Genomic DNA, 17,957 nt, shown 5'->3' with positions numbered 1-17,957 from the left:
CTGCGCTGCGGTGTCCGCTGGGATTTGGGGACCCCAAATTTGGGGGGGGTGTGTGTCAGTGCCAGCCCACAGCGCTCCCCCTTCCTCTGCCCCAGCATTCGGGCGGAGACAGGGATGTTTGTGGGGTCTCAGCGTGGAGGGGTCTGAGGGGGGGAACTGGGAGAGACATGGGGGTTAATGGGAGACCGTGAGGGAAGGGGAATGGACTGGGAGGGACATGAGGGTCACCGTGAGGGGCACGGGGGTGTCACTGGGGGGCAGCGGGGACGATGGGCCGGGGGGGCAGGGGAGTCACTGGGGGGCAATGGGAGGGCACGTGGGTTGTGGGCGACCCGGGGATGGTTACGGGGTGACCGGGGGGGGGGGGGTGACGGGGGCCCCGTCTGAGGCGGGGAGGCAGCGCCCGGGTGGGGCCCGCCGCGCCCCTCCGCGCCCGTCGCCCCTTTAAGGCCGCGCCCTCGGCCCCGCCCCTGCCCCGACCTGACGGACCGGTCCGCCCCGCCCGGCCCCACCCTGCCGGCCCCACCCCCGCAGGCCCCGCCCCCGGCCCCGCCCCGGCCCCGCCCCCCGTCCCGTCCCGGCTCGGAGCGGCGCAGCACCGGCCCCTCCGCCGCGCTCGGCCCGGAGCCGCCCGGTTCGGCCCGGTGCAGCCTGGAGCGGCCCGGTCCGGCCCGCTTTAGCCCGGGAAGGCTCAGCCCGGTCGGTGCCGGTGCAGCCCGGTCCGTGCCGGTGCCCCGCGGTCCGTCCCGGTCTCGCCCGGTCCGGCTCGGTTCGGCCCGGTGCAGCCCGGTGCGGCCCGGATGGTGCTGGCCGGGGGCCGAGCAGCGCCGTGAGCCCGCAGGTGTCCGCATGGCCCCCCGCGGGATGCGGCCCGGGACGCCCTTCCTCCTCCTCCTCCTCCTCCTCGCCGCCACCGGTAAGGCACGGCCGGCACCGGGAGGGGGACGGGGACGCGGGGCGGGAGCGGGACCCCGGAGGGGGGAACCAACACCGGCTGCTCCGGGCTGGGAGACGGGACCGGGGCGGGGGCACCGGCTCCCTCGGGGCGGGGGCACGGGGGGACCGGGACCGGGGGCAGCGGCTGCGGCCCCCCCTGGGTGGGGAACCGGGAGCGCGGGCAGCGGCTCCCCGGGGGCTGCGGGACCGGGGGGCAGCGGGGCGGGAGCGGGCGAGCCCCGGGGGCGGGGGCGGGCGCCCGGGCAGGGCCCGCGGGGAGCGGGGTGCACACGCGTGTGCGCGGGGGGGGTGTGGGTGTGCACACGGGGGGGGTGTGCACGGGGGGGGGTGCGTGTGCACACGGGGGGGTGCACACGCGTGTGTGTGTGTACGTGTGTGCGCTCGCGTGTGCACCTGTGGCTCCGTGCACCTGTGGCTGCGTGTCCGTGTGCGTGTGTCCGTGTGCCCCTGTCCGTGCGTCCGTGTGTCCGTATCCGTGTGCCCGTGTCCGTGCGTCCGTGTGCCAGGCAGGCAGGGTCGGGCCGCGCGTGCCCCCGCCGTCCCACGGGCACTGCACACGCGTGTGCGCGGCCGCCGCCTGCGTGTCCGTGTGCGCGCACCTGCGCGGCCGCGGGGGGGGACGTGGGGGGACACGCACGGCGGGGACGGGGCGCGCCCCCGGGGGACACCCGGCACCGGGGGGGTCCCCGCCCCCTCCCCGTTGTCTCCCCCACGCTTGGGGGCGCCCCCCCCCCCCCCCGAGCTGCGCCACGCTGGGTGCTGCACCCAAGGGTGCTGCGGGGGGGGGTGGGGGTGAGTGCCCTGCCTCAGTTTCCCCACTGGCGGAGGACCCGTGGGAACGGGCTGGGCGCCGCGGGCGGGTGACGCCCCCCACCCCCCTACCCCCCCCGTGACTCGCAGCCCGGGGGGGTCGGGGGCTTCATACCGCGAGTGGGGGGTGGCTCGGCCGTGGCCCCCCCGGCCGGGGGCAGGGAGCCGCACTGAGCCCATCACCGGGCACCAGCCGCCCCCCGCCCGGGCGGGTGCTGCCGCGCCACCCACGAGTGGGGGGGGCGTGTGCGCGTGGGGCGAGTGCGCCCGTGTGATTGCACACGCGTGTGGGCGCTTTGGAGAGGGCACCGCGTACGCGCGTGTCTGAGGGGCACAAGCGCACACGCGTGTGCGGGCACACGGCCCCTGTGCACGCGCCGAGGGGCGACGCTGGTCTGTGCGCACGCATTGGTGTGAAGGCGAGGCTGCGCGGGCACGCGCGCGTGCACCCCCCGGGGCTCGCCCCCCGCCTCCCCCGGGACCCCCGGCCCCCCATGCCCCATCCCGCGGGCGCGAGCCCGGCCGGGGCGTGGGGGCCGTGGGATCCGGTTGAGCCGGTTCCCGGCTCCGTTCCCACGCGCTCGGCCCCGCTGGGTGGGGACGCCCCGCGGCGGAGGCCTCCCGCCAGCCCCGACGGCACCCGGCACCCACCGCGGCATCGGCACCCCGGCCCCGCCGGGACCCCCGGCCCCTCGGCACCCCGTCGCCACGCGAGGGGAAACCGAGGCAGGGCCAGGGCCTTGGGTGCAGCGCAGCTGTGACTCACGGCCCGGGCAGCGCCGCAATTATTTAATTAATCCGGCGACTAATCGGGGGGTAATTAGGCCGGGCATGGCGAGCGGCGCGGCGGGGGGCTCGGCGGGGAGGCCCCGGGGGCTGGCGGGGGCGGGAGCCCTCCGCAAGCCACGGCAGAGCCCGGCATGCGTGCCGGCCGGTTGGGCTGGCCATGCCGGCCCGGCCGCTTCCCCCGGCGTCGCCGAGCGGCTGGGCGGGCCCCGTGCCCCGCCCCGACACCCGCCGGCCTCGCACACGAGCGTGCGGCTGCCGGGCGGCCGGGGATGCGGGAGCGCGCGCGAGGGAGCGTAGGAGCGCGTCGGCGCGAGCGCAAAGGTGCGAGCAGGCCTGAGCGCGTGCAGGTGTGCGCGAGTGTGCCTGAGCGTGCCCAAGCGTGCGTGAGCGTGCCCAAGCAGATGTGAGCACGGGTGGACGTGCCTGCGTACGTGTGAGCGTGCCCAAGTGTGCGTGAGTGTGTCTATGCCGGCATAAGGATGCCCAAACATACGTAAGCATGTACAAGCGTGCAGAAGCACGCCCGAGTGTGCACAACTCTGTCCAAGGATGTGCAAGCATGCCCAAACGTGATGAGCGTGCACAACCATGCACAAGCACCTCCAAATGTGCATGAGTGTGCGTGAGCACGCTCAAGCACGCATGGATGTGTCCAGGGGCACACAAGCATGCGTAAGCATGTACAAGCGTGCTTGAGCATGCTGGAGTGTGCCAAAGTGTGCACGAGCATGCCTGTGCGTGTGCAAGTGTGCTTAAACACGCATAAGCATGTGTGAGTGTGCCTAAGCGTGCCTGAGTGTGTGCAAGCATGAGCACGTCCAAGCGTGCACAAGTGTGCCCAGCCATGCCCGAGTGCGTCCAAACATGCACGAGCATGCATGAATGTGCTGAAGTGCGTGTGCACGTGTGTGAGCACATCCAAGCACACGTGAGCGTGCAGAAGCTTGCCTGAGTACTCATGAGCATGTGCACGCGTGCTCAAGTGCTTGTGAGCACACCCAGGTGTGCGTGGGCATGAGAGTGCACCCATGAGCGTGTCCAAGCACAACCAAGCATGCATGAGTGTGCAAGCGCGCCTGAGCCTATATGATTGTGCGAAAGTGTGCCTGGGCACATATGAGTGTGCACAGCTGTGCTTGAGTGTGCGTGAGTGCACCAAGGAATGCACGAGTGTGTCCAACCACGCCCGAGCCTGCACACTTGTGCATGAGTGTGCGCAAGTGCACCCAAGTGATGGTGGACGCAGCTAAGGATGTGTGAGCGTTCGTAAGCACAAGTACCTGTGAGCGCGCACAAGTGCACCTGAGTGTGTGCAAGTGTGCCCAAGTGTTCCTGCGTGTATGTGAGCGCACCCAAAGAAATGCATGGATGTGTGCAAGCGCAAGTGTGCCCAGGTGTGCTGGAGTGTGCGCAAGTGTGCCAAAGCATGCCTGTATGCATGCGAGTGCACCCAAGCATACGTGCACAAGTGTGCTGGAGTGTGCGCAAGCACGCCTGCGCGTGTGTGAGTACACCCAAACGTGCATAAGTGTGTGCAAGCCTGCCAAAACGCACCAAGTGTATGTGAGTGTGCCTGAAGGAATGCATGGACGTGTGCAGGCGCAAACATGCCCAAGTGTGCCAGAGCGTGTGCAAGCATCCCAAGCGTGCCTGCACGTGTACAAGTGCACCCAGCACGCACATGCACGTGCAAGCACAAGTGTGCCTGAGTGTGCGCAAGCGTGCCTGCATGTATGCGAGTGCACCCAAGCATGCCTGGTGCGTGCAAGCACAAGCGTGCCCAAGTGTGCCGGAGCGTGCACAAGCGTTCTTGCATGTACGTGAGTGCCAGCACGAGTGTGTGCAAGCACGAGTGTGCCGGGAGGACCGTGCGAGCATGCGGCGGCACAAGCGCGCCGAGCGAGCGCACCGGTGCCAGCCTGGGTGCCCACAGGCTGCCGCTCGGGGGTGGTGGAGGTGGAGCGCAGCGTGACGGCGGTGCTGGGCCAGGACGTGGTGCTGCCGTGCCGGTACCGGGCGCAGGAGCAGGAGCAGGTGGTGCAGGTGACCTGGCTGAAGCGGGGCCCAGCCGGGCGCAGCGCCGAGGTGGCCGTGCTCAACCAGCAGCACGGGGAGCACGTGCAGGAGCCCTACGTCGGGCGGGTGCTGTGGCGGGCGGACGGGGCGCTGGAGGACGGCGCCATCATCCTGAAGAACGCCGTGCAGGGGGACGAGGGTGACTACGAGTGTCACCTCATCACCTTCCCCATGGGCAACTTCGAGGGGCGCCTCACTCTCAAGGTGCTGGGTGAGTGCCCGGGCGGTGGGCACGGGGCGGTGGGCGTAGGCTGATGGGCGGCGGGCACGGGGTGATGGGTGGTGGGTGGTGGGCGTGGGGCGAGGAGGATGGGGCAGTGGGCACGGGGCAATGGGCGTAGGGCGGTGGGGAGGGGGCAGTGGGCACGGAACGGTGGGCACAGGGTGGTGGGCGCGGGGCGATGGGCGTAGGGCGGTGGGGAGGGGGTGATGGGTGTGGGGCGGTGGGCACAGGGCAGCAGGCAAGCGGCGGTGGGCACGGGGCGGTGGGCGATGGGCACGGGGCAAATGCGAAGGGGCATGGGAACGGGCACAGGGGAACCGGTACTGGGCACCCAGTAAGTCGCACTGGAGACACAACTGCGGCAGGCAGGTCTGGGGTCACCGGTGTGGCAGAGCGTGGCAGAGCCCGGCAGCGGGGGCGGCACCCACGGGTGCCAATGCCGGTGCGGGTCTGACGCCGGTGCCGCCCGCAGTGCCGCCGCTGCCCATCCTGAACCCGGGGCCACCGCTGGAGGAGGGGCAGGGCCGGACGCTGGCAGCCTCGTGCACGGCGGAGGGCAATCCGGTGCCCTCGGTGCGCTGGGAGACGGAGGTGCGGGGCACCAACACCACGCGCCGCTCGGTGCACACCCGCTCCGCCTCCGTCACCAGCGAATTCTTCCTGGTGCCTGGGCGCAGCATGAACGGCAAGAGCCTGACCTGCGTGGTGGCCCACCCCGGCCTGCGCCACGAGAAGAGGATCACCCACCTCCTCAGCGTTGCCTGTGCGGCACCGGGGCATGGGGGGCTCTGGGGGCACTGGGGATGTGGGGGGCATGAGGGGCACTGAGGGACGTGGAGGATATGGGGACGTGGAGGACACGGCGGGCACTGAGGACATGGGGGACATGGGGAGCATTGGGGACATAGAGAGTATGGGGGGCATTGAAGGATGTGGGGAGCGTTGGAGACGTGGGGGGCATTGAGGGACGTGCGGGGCATTGGGGAGGTGGAGGGTGTTGGGGACACGAAGGACACGGGGACTGGGGCACGTGTGGGACATAGGTGGCAGGGGGCCATGGAAGGCATTGGGGAATGTTGGCATGGAGGACTTTGGGGACGTGGAGGACGGGGCATTGGGAATGGAGGAGACACGGAGGACGCTGGGGATGTGCGGAGACGAAAGGCACAGGGGGCATGCTGGGGACATGGGGGGCGCGGCGGGACCGCAGGACATGGGGACCGTCCCTGCTCATCCCCTCACTGTCCCCTTGTCCCCAGACCTGTCGGACGCCTCGGTGCTGGGGCACACGGAGGAGTGGCAGGAGGGGATGGAGGGGGCCACGCTGACCTGCCTGGGGGATGGCAACCCGCCCCCCACCTACAACTGGACACGGTGAGGACGCTGTCCCCGTCCCCCGCGCCTGGCCCCGGCCTTGCCGTCCTCCCCGCACGCGTTGGTGGCCCTGCCACATCCCCGCATGCCTACCTGTCCCTGCCGTGCTGTCTCTTCGCCTGTGTCCATGTCCCTGCTGTGTTCCCCGTGCACATCTGTGTCCCTGCCGGGTGTCCAGAGCACCTTCATGTCCCTGCTGTGTCCCCTGCCTGTGCCCCGTGCCCCAGCTCTGTCCCCTGCCAGTGCCCATGTCCCTGCCACATCCTCCCTGCCCGTGCCGGTGTCCCCTGCCGTGCCCCCCTGCCTGTGCCCATGTCCTGGCAAAGTCCCACGTCCCTGCTGTGTCCCCCCTGCCCGTACCCACGTCCCGTGCCGTGTCCCCTGCCCGCGTCCCCCCCCACCGCACCCGCGCCCGTCCCCGCCGTGTCCCTGCCCAGGCGTGCCCATGCCGAGGGCCTCGGCGGCGTCGAGCGTGGCAGGTGGTGCCGTGCCTGGGCAAGCCTCGCCGGGGCCGGGGCAGGGCGTCAGCCGTGGGAACCGGCAGCCCCAGCTTTGATGGCGGCGGCGCCGCCGCCCGCCCAGGCACGCCGGGGGCTGACGGTGCTGCCGCGCCGCAGGCTGAACGCCCCGCTGCCCGCCGGCGTGCGGGTGAAGGGGGACACCCTCGTCTTCCAGCGGCCCCTCGCTGCCGCCGACGCCGGGGACTACGTCTGCCGTGTCTCCAACCGCGTGGCCGCCAAGGAGGCGCGGGCCAACGTCAGCATCAAGGGCAGGGTGGCAGGTGGGCGCTGGGGGGCCCGGGGCACCCGTGTGCCCCCCGGGGTGCCGTGGCGTTGGGGTGGGGGTCCCAGGTGGTCGGCGGTGGTGGGAGCCTGGCTGGGGGGGCAACGCCGTCCCGTGCTGCTTGCGTCTGTCCGTCTGTCCCTCCCCGGGGTCTCCTCCGTCTGCCCGCCCTTCCTGTCACCTGCCCGTCCCTTCCCAGGCACCCGTGTCTCCGCCGTCCGTCTGTCCGTGTGTCCCCCCCAGACTCTTCCTACATCCATCCATTCACCTCTCCTTCCCCAGGTGCTCCTTTCTGTCTCTTCACCCGTTTGTCCGTCTGTCTGCCCATCCATCCATCCATCCATCCATCCATCCATCCATCCATCCATCCATCTTTCTGTCTGTCCTCGTCTGTCCTTCCATTTGTCTGTCCATCCATCCACCCGTCCATGTACCGTCCATCCGCCCCCACCACTTCACTCTACCCATCCACCTCTCCCTCCATCCCTTCATCCACCCACCCCTTTGTCCATCTGTCCATCCATCCATCCCCCTTTCACTTCTCACTGTCCGCTCGTCCATCCATCCGTGTGCCCATCTGTACACTCATCTGTTCCGTCATCCACCCGTCTGTCTACTCATCCATTTACTCATCCACCCACCCATCTGCTCATCTCCCCACTCACCCACCCATCCGTCCACTCATCCATCCATCTCCCTGCTCATCTGTCTGCTCGTCCGTCTGTCCGTCCATCCTGTCATCCATCCCCCTGCTGCCTCCCTCTATCCGTCCATCCCTCCACCCATTGTTCATCTAACTGCCCGCCCATCCTTGTACTTGTCTGTCCCTCCATCTGTGGATGCGTCCGTCCGTCTGTCCATGGGTGTACTCGTCTGTCGATCCACCCACCCACCCATCTGTCCACCCCCCGCCTTCTCGCCCCCCTCACCGTGCCTGCCCGCCCCACGGGCGTCCCCGCAGACAACGAGGTGCGCAAGGTGGACCTGGTCTCGGCCTCGGTGGTGGTGGTGGGCGTCATCGCCGCCGTCCTGCTCTGCGTCCTCGTCGTCGTCGTCGTCGTCATGACCCTCTACCACAAGCGCAAGACCAAGCGCATCTCCGAGAAGTAGTAAGAGACGGGGGGGCATGGGGGGGGTGGCGGTGGGGGCTGGGGGGCCCTGTGCTGAGCGTGTCCCCCCGTGCCCCCAGTGAGGAGGAGCTGACGCTCACCCGGGAGAACTCCATCCGCCGCCTGCACTCCAGCCACAGCACCGACACGCGCACCCAGGTGGGGGCCGGCGGGGGCCTGGGTCCTGGGGTGCCCAGGGGATGGGGTCTTGGGGTACTCATGGTGATGGGTATTGGGGGGCCTGGGTGATGGGGCACACAAGGGTGATGGGTCTTGGAGTACCCAGGATGATCGGTCTTGGGGTGCCTGGTCATGGGTGGTGGGAAGCCAAGGAAATGGGTCTTGGGGTACTCAAGGTGATGGGTGTTGGGGTACTCAGGGTGACTGGATATTGGGGTACCCTGGGTGATGGGTGCTGGGATGCCATGGGTGTTGGGGTACCTAAGGGATTGGGTCTTGGGGTACTCAAGGTGGTGGGTGTTGGGGTGCCCGGGGTGGTGGGTATCAAGGTGCCCCGGTGCCGGGTACGGGGGTGTTGAAGGAGGACCGGGGAGCAGGGTGCCCGTGGGGCTGGGCCGTGGGGCACCCCGGGGCTGGGCGGTGAGGTGCGGGGTCTCACGGGGCTGCTTCAGCTGGAGGAGACGCTGCAGCTGCGTGCGGAGAGCCGGCAGGGCAGCCTGCGCGGGGACAGCCTGCGCGGGGACAGCCTGCGCGGCACCAGCATCTGCTCTGCCATGGTGAGAGCCGCGGGGGGCACGGTGGGGCGGGGGGCACGGCGCAGCCCCGCACCTGCACCCGGCCCGGGGCTGTGGCTGTCGGAGCGTGTCCTCCACACGCTCCTGGGCAGGCACAGCCCCCCGCTTCTGGGTGCGCGACCCCCTTCCATGGGTGCAAGCCCTCCCTCGGGGTGTGCAGCCCCCTTTCACGGGTGCATACTCCCCTTGGGGTGTTCAAACCCCTTCCACGTGTGCAATCCCCTCTTTCATATGCGCAAACCCCACTTTGCATGTGCAAACCCCCTCTTGCACACATGCAATCCCCCCCCCATGTGTCCAACCCCCTTCTGGGTGTGCAAAGCCCTCCCACCTGCACACACCTTTGCAGGCCCATGCACCGAGCCCTTGTGCAGCTCCTTGCACCCGTGTCCCTGGCTGTGCCCCGTGGCAGCACCCCAGCCCCATGGTGGTCCCCGGGGGTGTTCGTTCATCGGTGGTGACCCCGACCCGTCCCTCGTCACCGCAGAGTGAAGAGCCCGAAGGGCGCAGCTACTCGACGCTCTCGACGGTGCGGGAGATCGAGACGCAGACGGAGGTGCCGGCTGTGCCGCTGCTGCCAACCCCAGCAGGGAAGGAGCCGAAGGAGGAGGAAGAGGATGGTGGCGGCAGGGGAGATGACCCCATCAAGCAGGCCATGACCCACTTTGTGCAGGAGAACGGGATGCTGCAGGCCAAGCCGACCACTAACGGCATCTACATCAACGGCCGCGGGCACCTGGTGTGAGCCGTGCGGGGCCGGGGGGGACGCCCGAGGGACCCCCGTTCCCCCTGCAGCTCCCCCGGCTCTGCCTGCCCACCGGGCTGGCTCCGGTCCCCAGGCGTCACCCTGCTGCTGGCATGGGGTCAGGGACATGCACCGTGCCCCAGGATGGGCTCCGGTCCCCAAGCGTCACCCTGCTGCTGGCACGGGGTCAGGGACATGCACCGCGCCCCAGGATGGGCTCCGGTCCCCGGGCGTCACCTTGCTGCTGGCACAAGGCTGGGGACATTCACCGGTGAGTGGCCAGAGAGGAGGTGACAGCAGCATCCAGGACCCATGGGCGCCGGAGCCGCCGGGCACCCACGGGCGTGGGGACACCCCAAGGACAGGACAGGGGCAGGAGCCCCCGCAAATATCCCTTCGGACTCTGGGTCAGCTCCTTCCCGCGCGGCGCTGGGGACACGCGGCCGTCCCCGCTCGGGATGCGGTTTGCCGGTGGCACTTGGGACGCTTGTGTCCCCTCTCCCCCATGGCCCCCCAAAACCCCCCAAAACCCTGTGTCGTGTCCCCCCCCCCCCAAACTGCCGAGGGGACCCCCTGGGGCCGGGCCCCCCCCCGGGCATGGGGCTGGCGGCAGGGGTCTCCGGGGACAGCGCGCCCCACGTGTACATACCTGTATAGGACGGGGGCCCCCAGCCCCCCGCTGCTGCCCGGCCGCGCTTGTAAATAAACCCCGCGCGGGACCCTGGGAGCCTGTGTCAAGTGCTTCTGGTCTCAGTGGGGGGGGACACGGGGACACGGCGGGGGCTGGCGCTCACGGGATGCTGCTCGTGCACGCGTGTGCAACAACGGCCACACCTGTGTGCTCCACCCGTGCACCCGCTGGGCGCGCAGCTGAGCTGCATGCAAGCGTGCGCATGCAGGTGGAAGCGTGCACGAGCATGCCGAAGTGTGCACAACCTCGTGCAAGCATGCACGAAGGCATGCAAGAACACCCAAGCTCATGCACGCGCAAGCATGCCCGAGCACGCGCAAGCATGCCCAAGCTCATGCAAGCGTGCACGAGCGTGCAGGAGCGTGCAGGAGCGTGCGCAAGCGTGCCGCCTGCACCCTGCCCTGTGGTTTCGACGCGCCGAGGAGCAGGAAGCGGCCTCGAAGGCGGCCGCTGCCTTCCTGCCGCCGCCAGCAGGACGCCCCGGGCCCTCGAGGCTGCGTCAGGGCCCCGGGGCTGCCGCACTTCCTCCTCGGGGGCCGCTTCCGCTCGCCACCCGCCTCCCCCGGCCGCCGCCGCCGCGCCGGGCCTCTGGGGCGCCCGCGCCCCGCTTGGGCCATGGGCAGGATCTGACCCCGCCGCCGGGGGGGTCCACGCCGCCTCCATGTCGCTGGCGCTGAAGGCCCGGCAGAAGGCGAGGCGCAAGGGCGGCACCAAGGAGCGGGTTTTCGGCTGCGACCTCCTGGAGCATCTCCAGCAGTCGGGGCAGGATGGTAAGCACCCGCCGGTGAGCACCGCTGCCACCGCCCGCGTCCCCCACCCGCGGGGTCCCACCGAGCCCCCACGCGGGGGTCGCGCCCACGGATGCCGGAAGCCGGGCGGGTGCCGCGGGGAGGGGACGGGGGTGACACAGGCCACACAGTTGCATCACCAGTGGTTGAGCAAGCGTCGCAGCCGGGGCACCTCCCGGTGAGGTCCCTCCGAGATTTGGGGGGTCCCGGTACCTTGGCACGGCTCCAATCTCAGTGCCCCACTGTGGCCCCGAGGGGACAGGGACGAGTGGCCCCATCTCTGGGGACTTGGTGGCCCCAGTCTGCCAGGGGCTCTGGTGCCCCCAGGACCCGGACGTGGCCGGTGCAGGCACCGGCTGCCCCATGGGGATGCCGTCACTCTGCACCCGGGGGGTGGGTGGCCCCGGTCCCCCCGGCTCCAGGCAAGGAGCAGGTCCGGGGCCGGGGGAGGTGGGTGATGGCGGGCGCGGGGTGCCCATCCCGCAGTGCCCCAGGTGCTGAGGAGCTGCACCGAATTCGTGGAGCAGCACGGGGTGGTGGACGGCATCTACCGCCTGTCGGGCGTCTCCTCCAACATCCAGCGGCTGCGGTGAGCGGGGCCAGGCGGGAGGGAGACGGGATGGGGATGGAGGGGATGGAGGCGGAATGGAGACGGAGCAGATGGGATGGAGACAGAGACAGGAGCAGCTGGGATGGAGACAGGATGGAGATGGAGGCAGGAACAGATGGGATGGAGATGGAGACGATGGAGATGGAGCCAGGAGCAGGTGGGATGGAGATTGGAAGCAGAGGGGGCTGGGATGGAGCTGGAGACCAGATGGTATCAAATGGGAGGAAAACAGGAGGGAGACGGGTGGGAGGTGGGGCTGGGGTGGAGATGGGAGCAGAGAGGATGGAGGTGGAGCGGGGAGGATGCAGGGCTGCGACCGGATGGGAGGGAGGTGGGACCAGGTGGGATGGAGATGGGACGAGGCAGGATGGAGATGGGAAGGGGACCGGGAAACGGGACCAGAGAGGACAGAAACGGGGATGGGCGGAGGCAGGACCAGATGGGATGGGGACAGGGATGGGCCGGACACGGGACCAGATGGGATGGAGGTGGGACAGAGCCAGGGGTGGGACAAGACAGGACCAGGCGGGAAAGCGGTGGGAGAGGACGGGGATGGGATGGGACCAGGCGGAGGGAGATGGGGACGGGACGGGGACGGGACGGGGACGGGAGGGGGACGGGCACAGCCGGCGCAGGAGCCGACCTCGGTGCTGAGTTGGCCGGATCCGGCCCCGCCGCGCCTCCTGTGCCCCACGGCCCCTTCCTTCCCCGTGCTGCGCTCCCGCAGCTCTCGGCTCCATCCTGCTCCGTGCTGCTGCGGCCCTTCTTTCCCTTGTTCCCTTTCTTCCTTTTTTCTTCTGTTTATTTTCTTTTTTATTCTTTCTTTCTTTTTCTCTTTCATTCTTTCCATATTTGGTCTGGTTTTTCACTCTTCTTCTCTTTCGGTTCTTTCCTTGAGTGTTTCTTTCCTCCCCTTTTTTCTGTGTCTCCACGAACCCCAGCATTGCCAGCATCCCCTGGGTCTGCAGTGTCCCCAACAGCCCCAGTGTCCCCCACACTCTCATATCCCCGGCGTTCCTCAACAGCCCCAGGGTCCCCAGCATCCCCCTGTGCCCCACGTTCCCACATCCTCCATGTCCCTGTATCACTGGCACCCGCAGCATCCCCCTGTCCCCACCATCCCCCCTGTCCCCAACCATCTCCCTGTCCCTGCCATCCCCCTGTCCCCAGCATCCTTGTCCCCGCCATCCCCCTGCCCCTGCCATCCCCCTGTCCCCAGCATCCCCGCCATCCCCGTCCCCCCCATCCCCCCGTCCCCCGCACCCCCGCCCGGCCGCAGAAGGCCCCGGCTGACGAACCCCCCCCCGTTTGCAGCCCACGGGGCTGCATCGATTCCCCAGGGAGCGCGATGGTCCCTGTGCGTCCCCGAGCCCTGCTGGCAGGGACCAGACACCCTCCCCGCCTCCACGAGCACGGGGACGCGCTGGGGACACATCCCAGCCCGCCCCAGCAAACACCCTCCACGGCACAGCAGCCAAGTGGGGCTGAGGAGGGGGACGGCGCCGTCCCTGTCCCCATCCCCGCCGCCGAGCCGGCCACCTCGCTCACAGGCAGGAGTTCGACAGCGACCGCTGCCCCGACCTGCAGAAGGACGTCTACCTGCAGGACATCCACTGCGTCAGCTCCCTCTGCAAGGCGTATTTCCGTGAGCTCCCCAACCCCCTCCTCACCTACCAGCTCTATGACAAATTTGCTGTGAGTGTGTCCCCCCCCAGCGCTGCCACCCGTCCCCAACCCCGGGATGTGGCACTTGTCACCCCATCCCTGTCCCCCGGCAGGACGCGGTGGCCATCCAGATGGAAGAGGCTCGTCTGGTGAAGATCAAGGAAGTGCTGAAGGAGCTGCCGGTGCCCCACTATAGGTAGGGGGGCGGGGGGGGACCCCAAACCCGGTGTCCCCCCGGGCATCGCTGCTCCTAACGCGCCACGGTGCCTGCAGGACCCTGGAGTTCCTGATGAGGCACCTCCTGCACATGGCGTCCTACAGCAGCCAGACCAACATGCACGCCAGGAACCTGGCCATCGTCTGGGCACCCAACCTGCTGCGGTGAGCGCCAGGGACGGGGGCTCGGGGGCTCAGGGTGACGACCACCCCCCTTCCCCGGGGAGCCTAAGAGCTGCTCCTGGCGTCCCCGCGGCAGGTCGAAGGACATCGAGGCGACGGGGTTCAACGGCACGGCGGCGTTCATGGAGGTGCGCGTCCAGTCCATCGTGGTGGAGTTCATCCTCACCCACGTCGAGCAGCTCTTCGGGGACGCTCCTCTCTGCAGTACGTCCTGGCCGGGGAGGCGGGGGAACGCAGATGGCGAGGGGGTCCCCAGCGGGACCCTGACGCCCCATCTCGGTGGCCCACAGGCAGCGAGTGCCCCCGGCGGTCCCTGCTGCTGGGCGGGGGGGGGACAGGGGACAGGCAGCCCCCGCCGTACCACGTGCCGGCCACACTCAGCCAGGGCGACGGGCCCCCTCCAATCCGGCCCTACCACACCATCATCGAGCTCAGCGACCACAGGTAGGGCCTACTGCCACCCCCTCCCCTCCCCGGGGACCCCCCCAGCCCGGGCAGCGCCGCCGGCACGCGTGCGCCATGCACACGTAATCCCACGCACACATGTTCTTACATGCACGTGCTCTCCTGCATGCACGCATGAGCTCTTGCACGTGTCCAAAGGCACCATGTGTGCTCACACCCGCACGCGAGCGTGCCCAGGCGTGCCCGCCGCCCCTGACGCCCAGGGTCCCGCAGGAGGAAGGGCTCCCTCAAGGCCAAGAAGTGGAGGTCCATCTTCAACCTGGGTCGCTCCAGCCACGAAGCCAAACGCAAGCTGGTGAAGGCGGAGGAGAAAGGTGGGGAGCCCTGGTCCCCCCTGCTGGGGTCCAGAGGGAGGGACCCCATCACTCAGGGGGACAGCCTGTCCCCAGACCCAGCCCCGCTGCCGCCCCGCGCGTCCTCATTCCCCTTCTCCTTCCCTCCCTCAGATAACAAGTGCGACAAAATAAGCTTGCGGCCAGCCAAGAGCATGGACTCGCTCAGCTCCGTCCCCTTCGCCAGCGACGGTAAGAGGGACGCACCATGCCACTCCCGTGGGAACCGTCCCCATCCCCAAGGTGGGATCATCGGGACAGCGTGGGGATGGAGAGGGCAGGGATGGGGATGGAGAAGAGGGCGTAGGGATGGAGAGGACAGTGTGGGGACAGACAAGCCGCCGGGCATCGCCCCGGTCCTCCAGCTCAGCAGCTCCCGTGGTGCAGCCAGCCGGGTCCCCAGGCGCAGGGAGGTCCGGGGATGGTGGCCACCTCCGTGCCCTGACTCTTCCCCCCGCCGGGCGCAGACAACCCTCGGCTGAGCAAGAAGCAGTCGGTGAAGCAGCCGCCACAGCGCCGGGAGAGCTTCGACACCTGCCAATCGCTGCCGGCGCCAGAGAGCTGCCCCGAGCTGGACGAGAGCCTGGAGGAGAAGCTGAAGGGGAAGGAGGAGCCGCGGGGCCCCGAGTCGGAGGGTGAAAGCAGCACCAAGTCGGAGCCCACCACCCCCAAAGCTGGCCGGGCCTTGCTGGTGACCCCCGGCCGCTCGCCCAAGGCCGCCCGCAGCCGTGCCGAGAAGTGCGCGGGGGTCCACATCTCCGGCCCCTTCTCTGTCACCGTCCCCTTCCACATCACCTCCAACCTCTCCCGCCTGACGCGGGGGCTGCCGTGCCCGGCGCTGGCCCAGGCGGCTGTGGGTAGAGAGCCGCCTGCCAGCCCCCCGCTGCCCGCCCGCCGCTCCGCCGGGGACCCCGAGGCGCCCGAGCACCGCACCGGTGAGAGGCGGCCGCCGGGACCGGCTGGCGCAGGAGCCCTGGGGTGCCGGGGGCCACACCAGGCTCAATTCCCTCCATCTCCCTCCACAGGGGAGGAGAAGGTGGATGCGGAGGAGACCCGGCTCTCCCTGGAGCTGCGGGACTCCTTCGCCTTCCTGGACAGCCAGGAGACGTGGCTGGAGGGCAGTGGGGACTGGGAGCTGGCGGCACGGTCCCTGCTGCCGGACACCTGCCCTGGGGACAGCGAGGGGTTCCCGGCCATGGAGGAGGGGATGGACAGCGGGTTCATGAATGTAAGCCGACATCGCCGTCCCAGTGCTTTGGGTCTGGGGTGGCAGGGCTAGAGGCAAGCAGAGGGTCACCACCACTGTCCCTGCTCAGGGTGGGCATGGAGAGAGCAGGGTGGGGACGGAGGGGACAGGGATGGGCTTGGAGGAGACAGGGTGGGGATGGAGGGGACAGGGTGGGCTTGGAGGGGACAGGGTGGGGGTGGAGGGGACAGGGTGGGCTTGGAGGGGACAGGGTGGGCTTGGAGGGGACAGGGTGGCATTGACCCCTCCGGCCCCGGTGCTGGGCCTCGGGGCAGTGCAGGGCTGGGGGTCTCTGGCGTGGCCGTCACCCTCCCCGTCCCTGTCGCCAGCCGGGGGAGCCCCCCATGGAGCAGCCCGCCAGCTACCTCTCCATCGAGGAGTGCATGGACGAGGAGATGTTCTTCATGGCTCCCAGCGGCTCGGACATCGAGGACCGTGCCGGGGACACCGACTCGGATGACATGTTCCTCAGTGCCCACGACGACCTCAGCCCGCTGGTGGCATCGCTGGAGCCCCTCGACCAGCCGCTGGGTGAGGGTACAGCCCCGGAGACCCCGGCACCGGCCCAACCTGACACCAATGGCACTGATGGCACCGCCGTGCCGCAGGACAGGTCTCCGACACCGGGGCCGGCAGGGCCGTGCCCCACGGAGGAGGACGCTCCGGGTGAGGGGGAGCACCCGGGGGACCCTGCTGGGGTGCTGGCAGAGGCGGGGGCAGCAGACACCAGCCAGCTCCCAGGGGAGGGCAGTGGAGGGGAAGGGGCCACGGACGGCGGACCTGGCCCCAGCAGAACTGACTCCAGTGCTGAAGCCAGCCTGGGGGACGAGGGCGGAGGAGCCGGGGGCCCCACGGGAGCAGGGCCGGTTCTCCACCCCGATGCGTCAGATGGGAAAGTCGAAGAGAATGGAGCTGGCTCCCGTCCCCCCGCCCCGGAGGAGCCTGGGGAGGGCGAGCCCCAGCCCTCACTGGGGTCCCCTCCAGCCGCCTCACTGGCAGAGGCCCCCCAGGAGCCAGCGGAGCCCCCGGCCCCCCAGGCCGTCCCCAAGGCAATCCCTGAGGGGGTCCCCGAGCCACTCCTGCCCTCTGCGGCCAGCACGGAGGGTACCAGTGCCACCCCTGGGAGCAGCCCCGGATCTCCCTCGCTCTCTGCCTCGGCCCCAGAGCTGCGCAGCGCTCTCCCCGAAGCCCCGGAGCCGAGCCAGGCCGAGCCCCCCGGGGAGCCAGGTCGCCCCGAGCCCGTGGCCGTGCTGCGCCGCGACGGCAGTGCCCCGGTGCGCCTGGCCGCCCGCACCGTCAGGGTGCAGCAGGCCCGCTCGGTCCCCGTCGTGCCCCCCAAGCCCCAGTTCGCCAAGATCCCCCCGGCCCTGCAGCCCTGGATGCCCGGGGCCGAGGGCGCGTCCCCGGCCACCGAGGGGGACGCCACCGTGCCGCCCCGGCGGCTCCCCAGCCCCACGGCGCCGGAGGGGCCCCCCCAGCCCCGCGGGAACGGCGGCGGGGCGGCGAGGCGAGCGGGCTGGCGGGAGGGCGGCAGCGCATCCTTCGACGCGGCGGTGGCCACGGCTGCCGAGCAGCAGCCGGCCCAGGCGCCGGTGAGGAGGATCCAGACGTATGGCGGGGGGGAGCCGGCGCCCGCCGCCCCCAAGGCCCTGCCGTTCCAGCGGGCCCCGCTCAGGCCCCGGCTGCTGCGGCCCCTCAGCTGCGCGGCGGCCCCCGAGGCCGAGGCGATGGCCCGGAGCCGGCTGAGCCTGACCCGGCCGGTGGCGCAGGCCGAGGGGGCGGCGCTGGCCCCGTCACGGCGGCCGGTGGGCACCGAGGGGGCGGCGGGCGAGCGCTGAGCTGCGGGGACGCGGGGCCGGCGGGCACTGGCGCTCCTGTGCGGGCGGCGATCAGGTCAATAAACACGCTGGGTTTTGTCTACTGCTGTGGCCTCCTTCGGCGCAACGCGGCGGCTCCGAGCCGGGGGGGGGGGGGGGGGGGCGGGGCCGGGCGGGGGCCCCTCGCCCCACGGCGGCGGCACCGGCGGGGCCGGGCCGGTTTGCTCGAACGGGGCGTGAGGCGCGGAGGGGGCGATGCCCGCCTCCAAGATGGCGCCGCCCTCACCCAAGATGGCGCCTGGCGGAAGCGCCGCGCTTCGCCG

General features: G+C 70.2%; 2 protein-coding genes and 1 long non-coding RNA gene across 5 annotated transcripts; 2 read left to right on the top strand and 1 right to left on the bottom strand.

Moving 5' to 3' along the window:
• The first annotated feature begins 583 nt into the window (after window positions 1-583).
• On the top strand, window positions 584-10,164 carry NECTIN4 (nectin cell adhesion molecule 4). Of its 2 annotated transcripts, XM_087772622.1 has the most exons (9): window positions 584-916; window positions 4,490-4,843; window positions 5,328-5,618; window positions 6,115-6,229; window positions 6,847-7,010; window positions 7,974-8,121; window positions 8,202-8,280; window positions 8,754-8,858; window positions 9,364-10,164. In XM_087772622.1, exons 1-9 carry the CDS (start codon window positions 850-852, stop codon window positions 9,619-9,621), a joined length of 1,581 nt encoding a protein of 526 aa, XP_087628748.1. In that variant the 5' UTR covers window positions 584-849; the 3' UTR covers window positions 9,622-10,164. The 2 variants fall into 2 exon arrangements, with proteins under 2 accessions (XP_087628748.1, XP_087628749.1); XM_087772623.1 differs by lacking the exon at window positions 8,754-8,858.
• On the bottom strand, window positions 5,477-8,056 carry LOC148053804 (uncharacterized). The gene is made up of 3 exons (XR_015707893.1): window positions 7,942-8,056; window positions 6,323-6,392; window positions 5,477-5,575 (listed from the first exon to the last, which is right to left on the bottom strand). It is a non-coding gene; the product is annotated as an uncharacterized LOC148053804 (long non-coding RNA).
• A 585-nt stretch (window positions 10,165-10,749) lies between the features above and the next one.
• ARHGAP30 (Rho GTPase activating protein 30) lies at window positions 10,750-17,718 on the top strand. Of its 2 annotated transcripts, none has more exons than XM_087772159.1 (12): window positions 10,750-11,082; window positions 11,587-11,689; window positions 13,261-13,405; window positions 13,489-13,571; window positions 13,649-13,756; window positions 13,851-13,978; window positions 14,065-14,218; window positions 14,453-14,553; window positions 14,686-14,763; window positions 15,039-15,506; window positions 15,597-15,799; window positions 16,147-17,718. In XM_087772159.1, the coding sequence occupies exons 1-12, from the start codon at window positions 10,974-10,976 to the stop codon at window positions 17,653-17,655; spliced, it is 3,189 nt and encodes a 1,062-aa protein (XP_087628285.1). In that variant the 5' UTR covers window positions 10,750-10,973; the 3' UTR covers window positions 17,656-17,718. The 2 variants fall into 2 exon arrangements, with proteins under 2 accessions (XP_087628285.1, XP_087628286.1); XM_087772160.1 differs by having other exon boundaries at window positions 11,060-11,082; window positions 13,265-13,405.
• Window positions 17,719-17,957: the final 239 nt, after the last annotated feature.

The sequence above is a fragment of the Nipponia nippon genome, unplaced genomic scaffold (genome assembly GCF_047370975.1).
Source record: "Nipponia nippon isolate SJK-2023a ecotype South Korea unplaced genomic scaffold, ASM4737097v1 scaffold_36, whole genome shotgun sequence".
NCBI classification, from domain to species: domain Eukaryota; kingdom Metazoa; phylum Chordata; class Aves; order Pelecaniformes; family Threskiornithidae; genus Nipponia; species Nipponia nippon.
This window is presented reverse-complemented; position numbering and strand designations above follow the sequence as displayed.

Coding starts and splice junctions, on each gene's coding strand:
- NECTIN4 (XM_087772622.1), top strand. CDS start 850: ATGGCCCCCCGCGGGATGCGGCCCGGGACGCCCTTCCTCCTCCTCCTC. Junction 5,619..6,114: donor CCACCTCCTCAGCGTTGCCT/GTGCGGCACCGG, acceptor CCTTGTCCCCAG/ACCTGTCGGACGCCTCGGTG. Junction 8,122..8,201: donor AAGCGCATCTCCGAGAAGTA/GTAAGAGACGGG, acceptor CCGTGCCCCCAG/TGAGGAGGAGCTGACGCTCA.
- ARHGAP30 (XM_087772159.1), top strand. CDS start 10,974: ATGTCGCTGGCGCTGAAGGCCCGGCAGAAGGCGAGGCGCAAGGGCGGC. Junction 14,554..14,685: donor GGTGAAGGCGGAGGAGAAAG/GTGGGGAGCCCT, acceptor TCCCTCCCTCAG/ATAACAAGTGCGACAAAATA. Junction 15,800..16,146: donor TGGACAGCGGGTTCATGAAT/GTAAGCCGACAT, acceptor CCCTGTCGCCAG/CCGGGGGAGCCCCCCATGGA.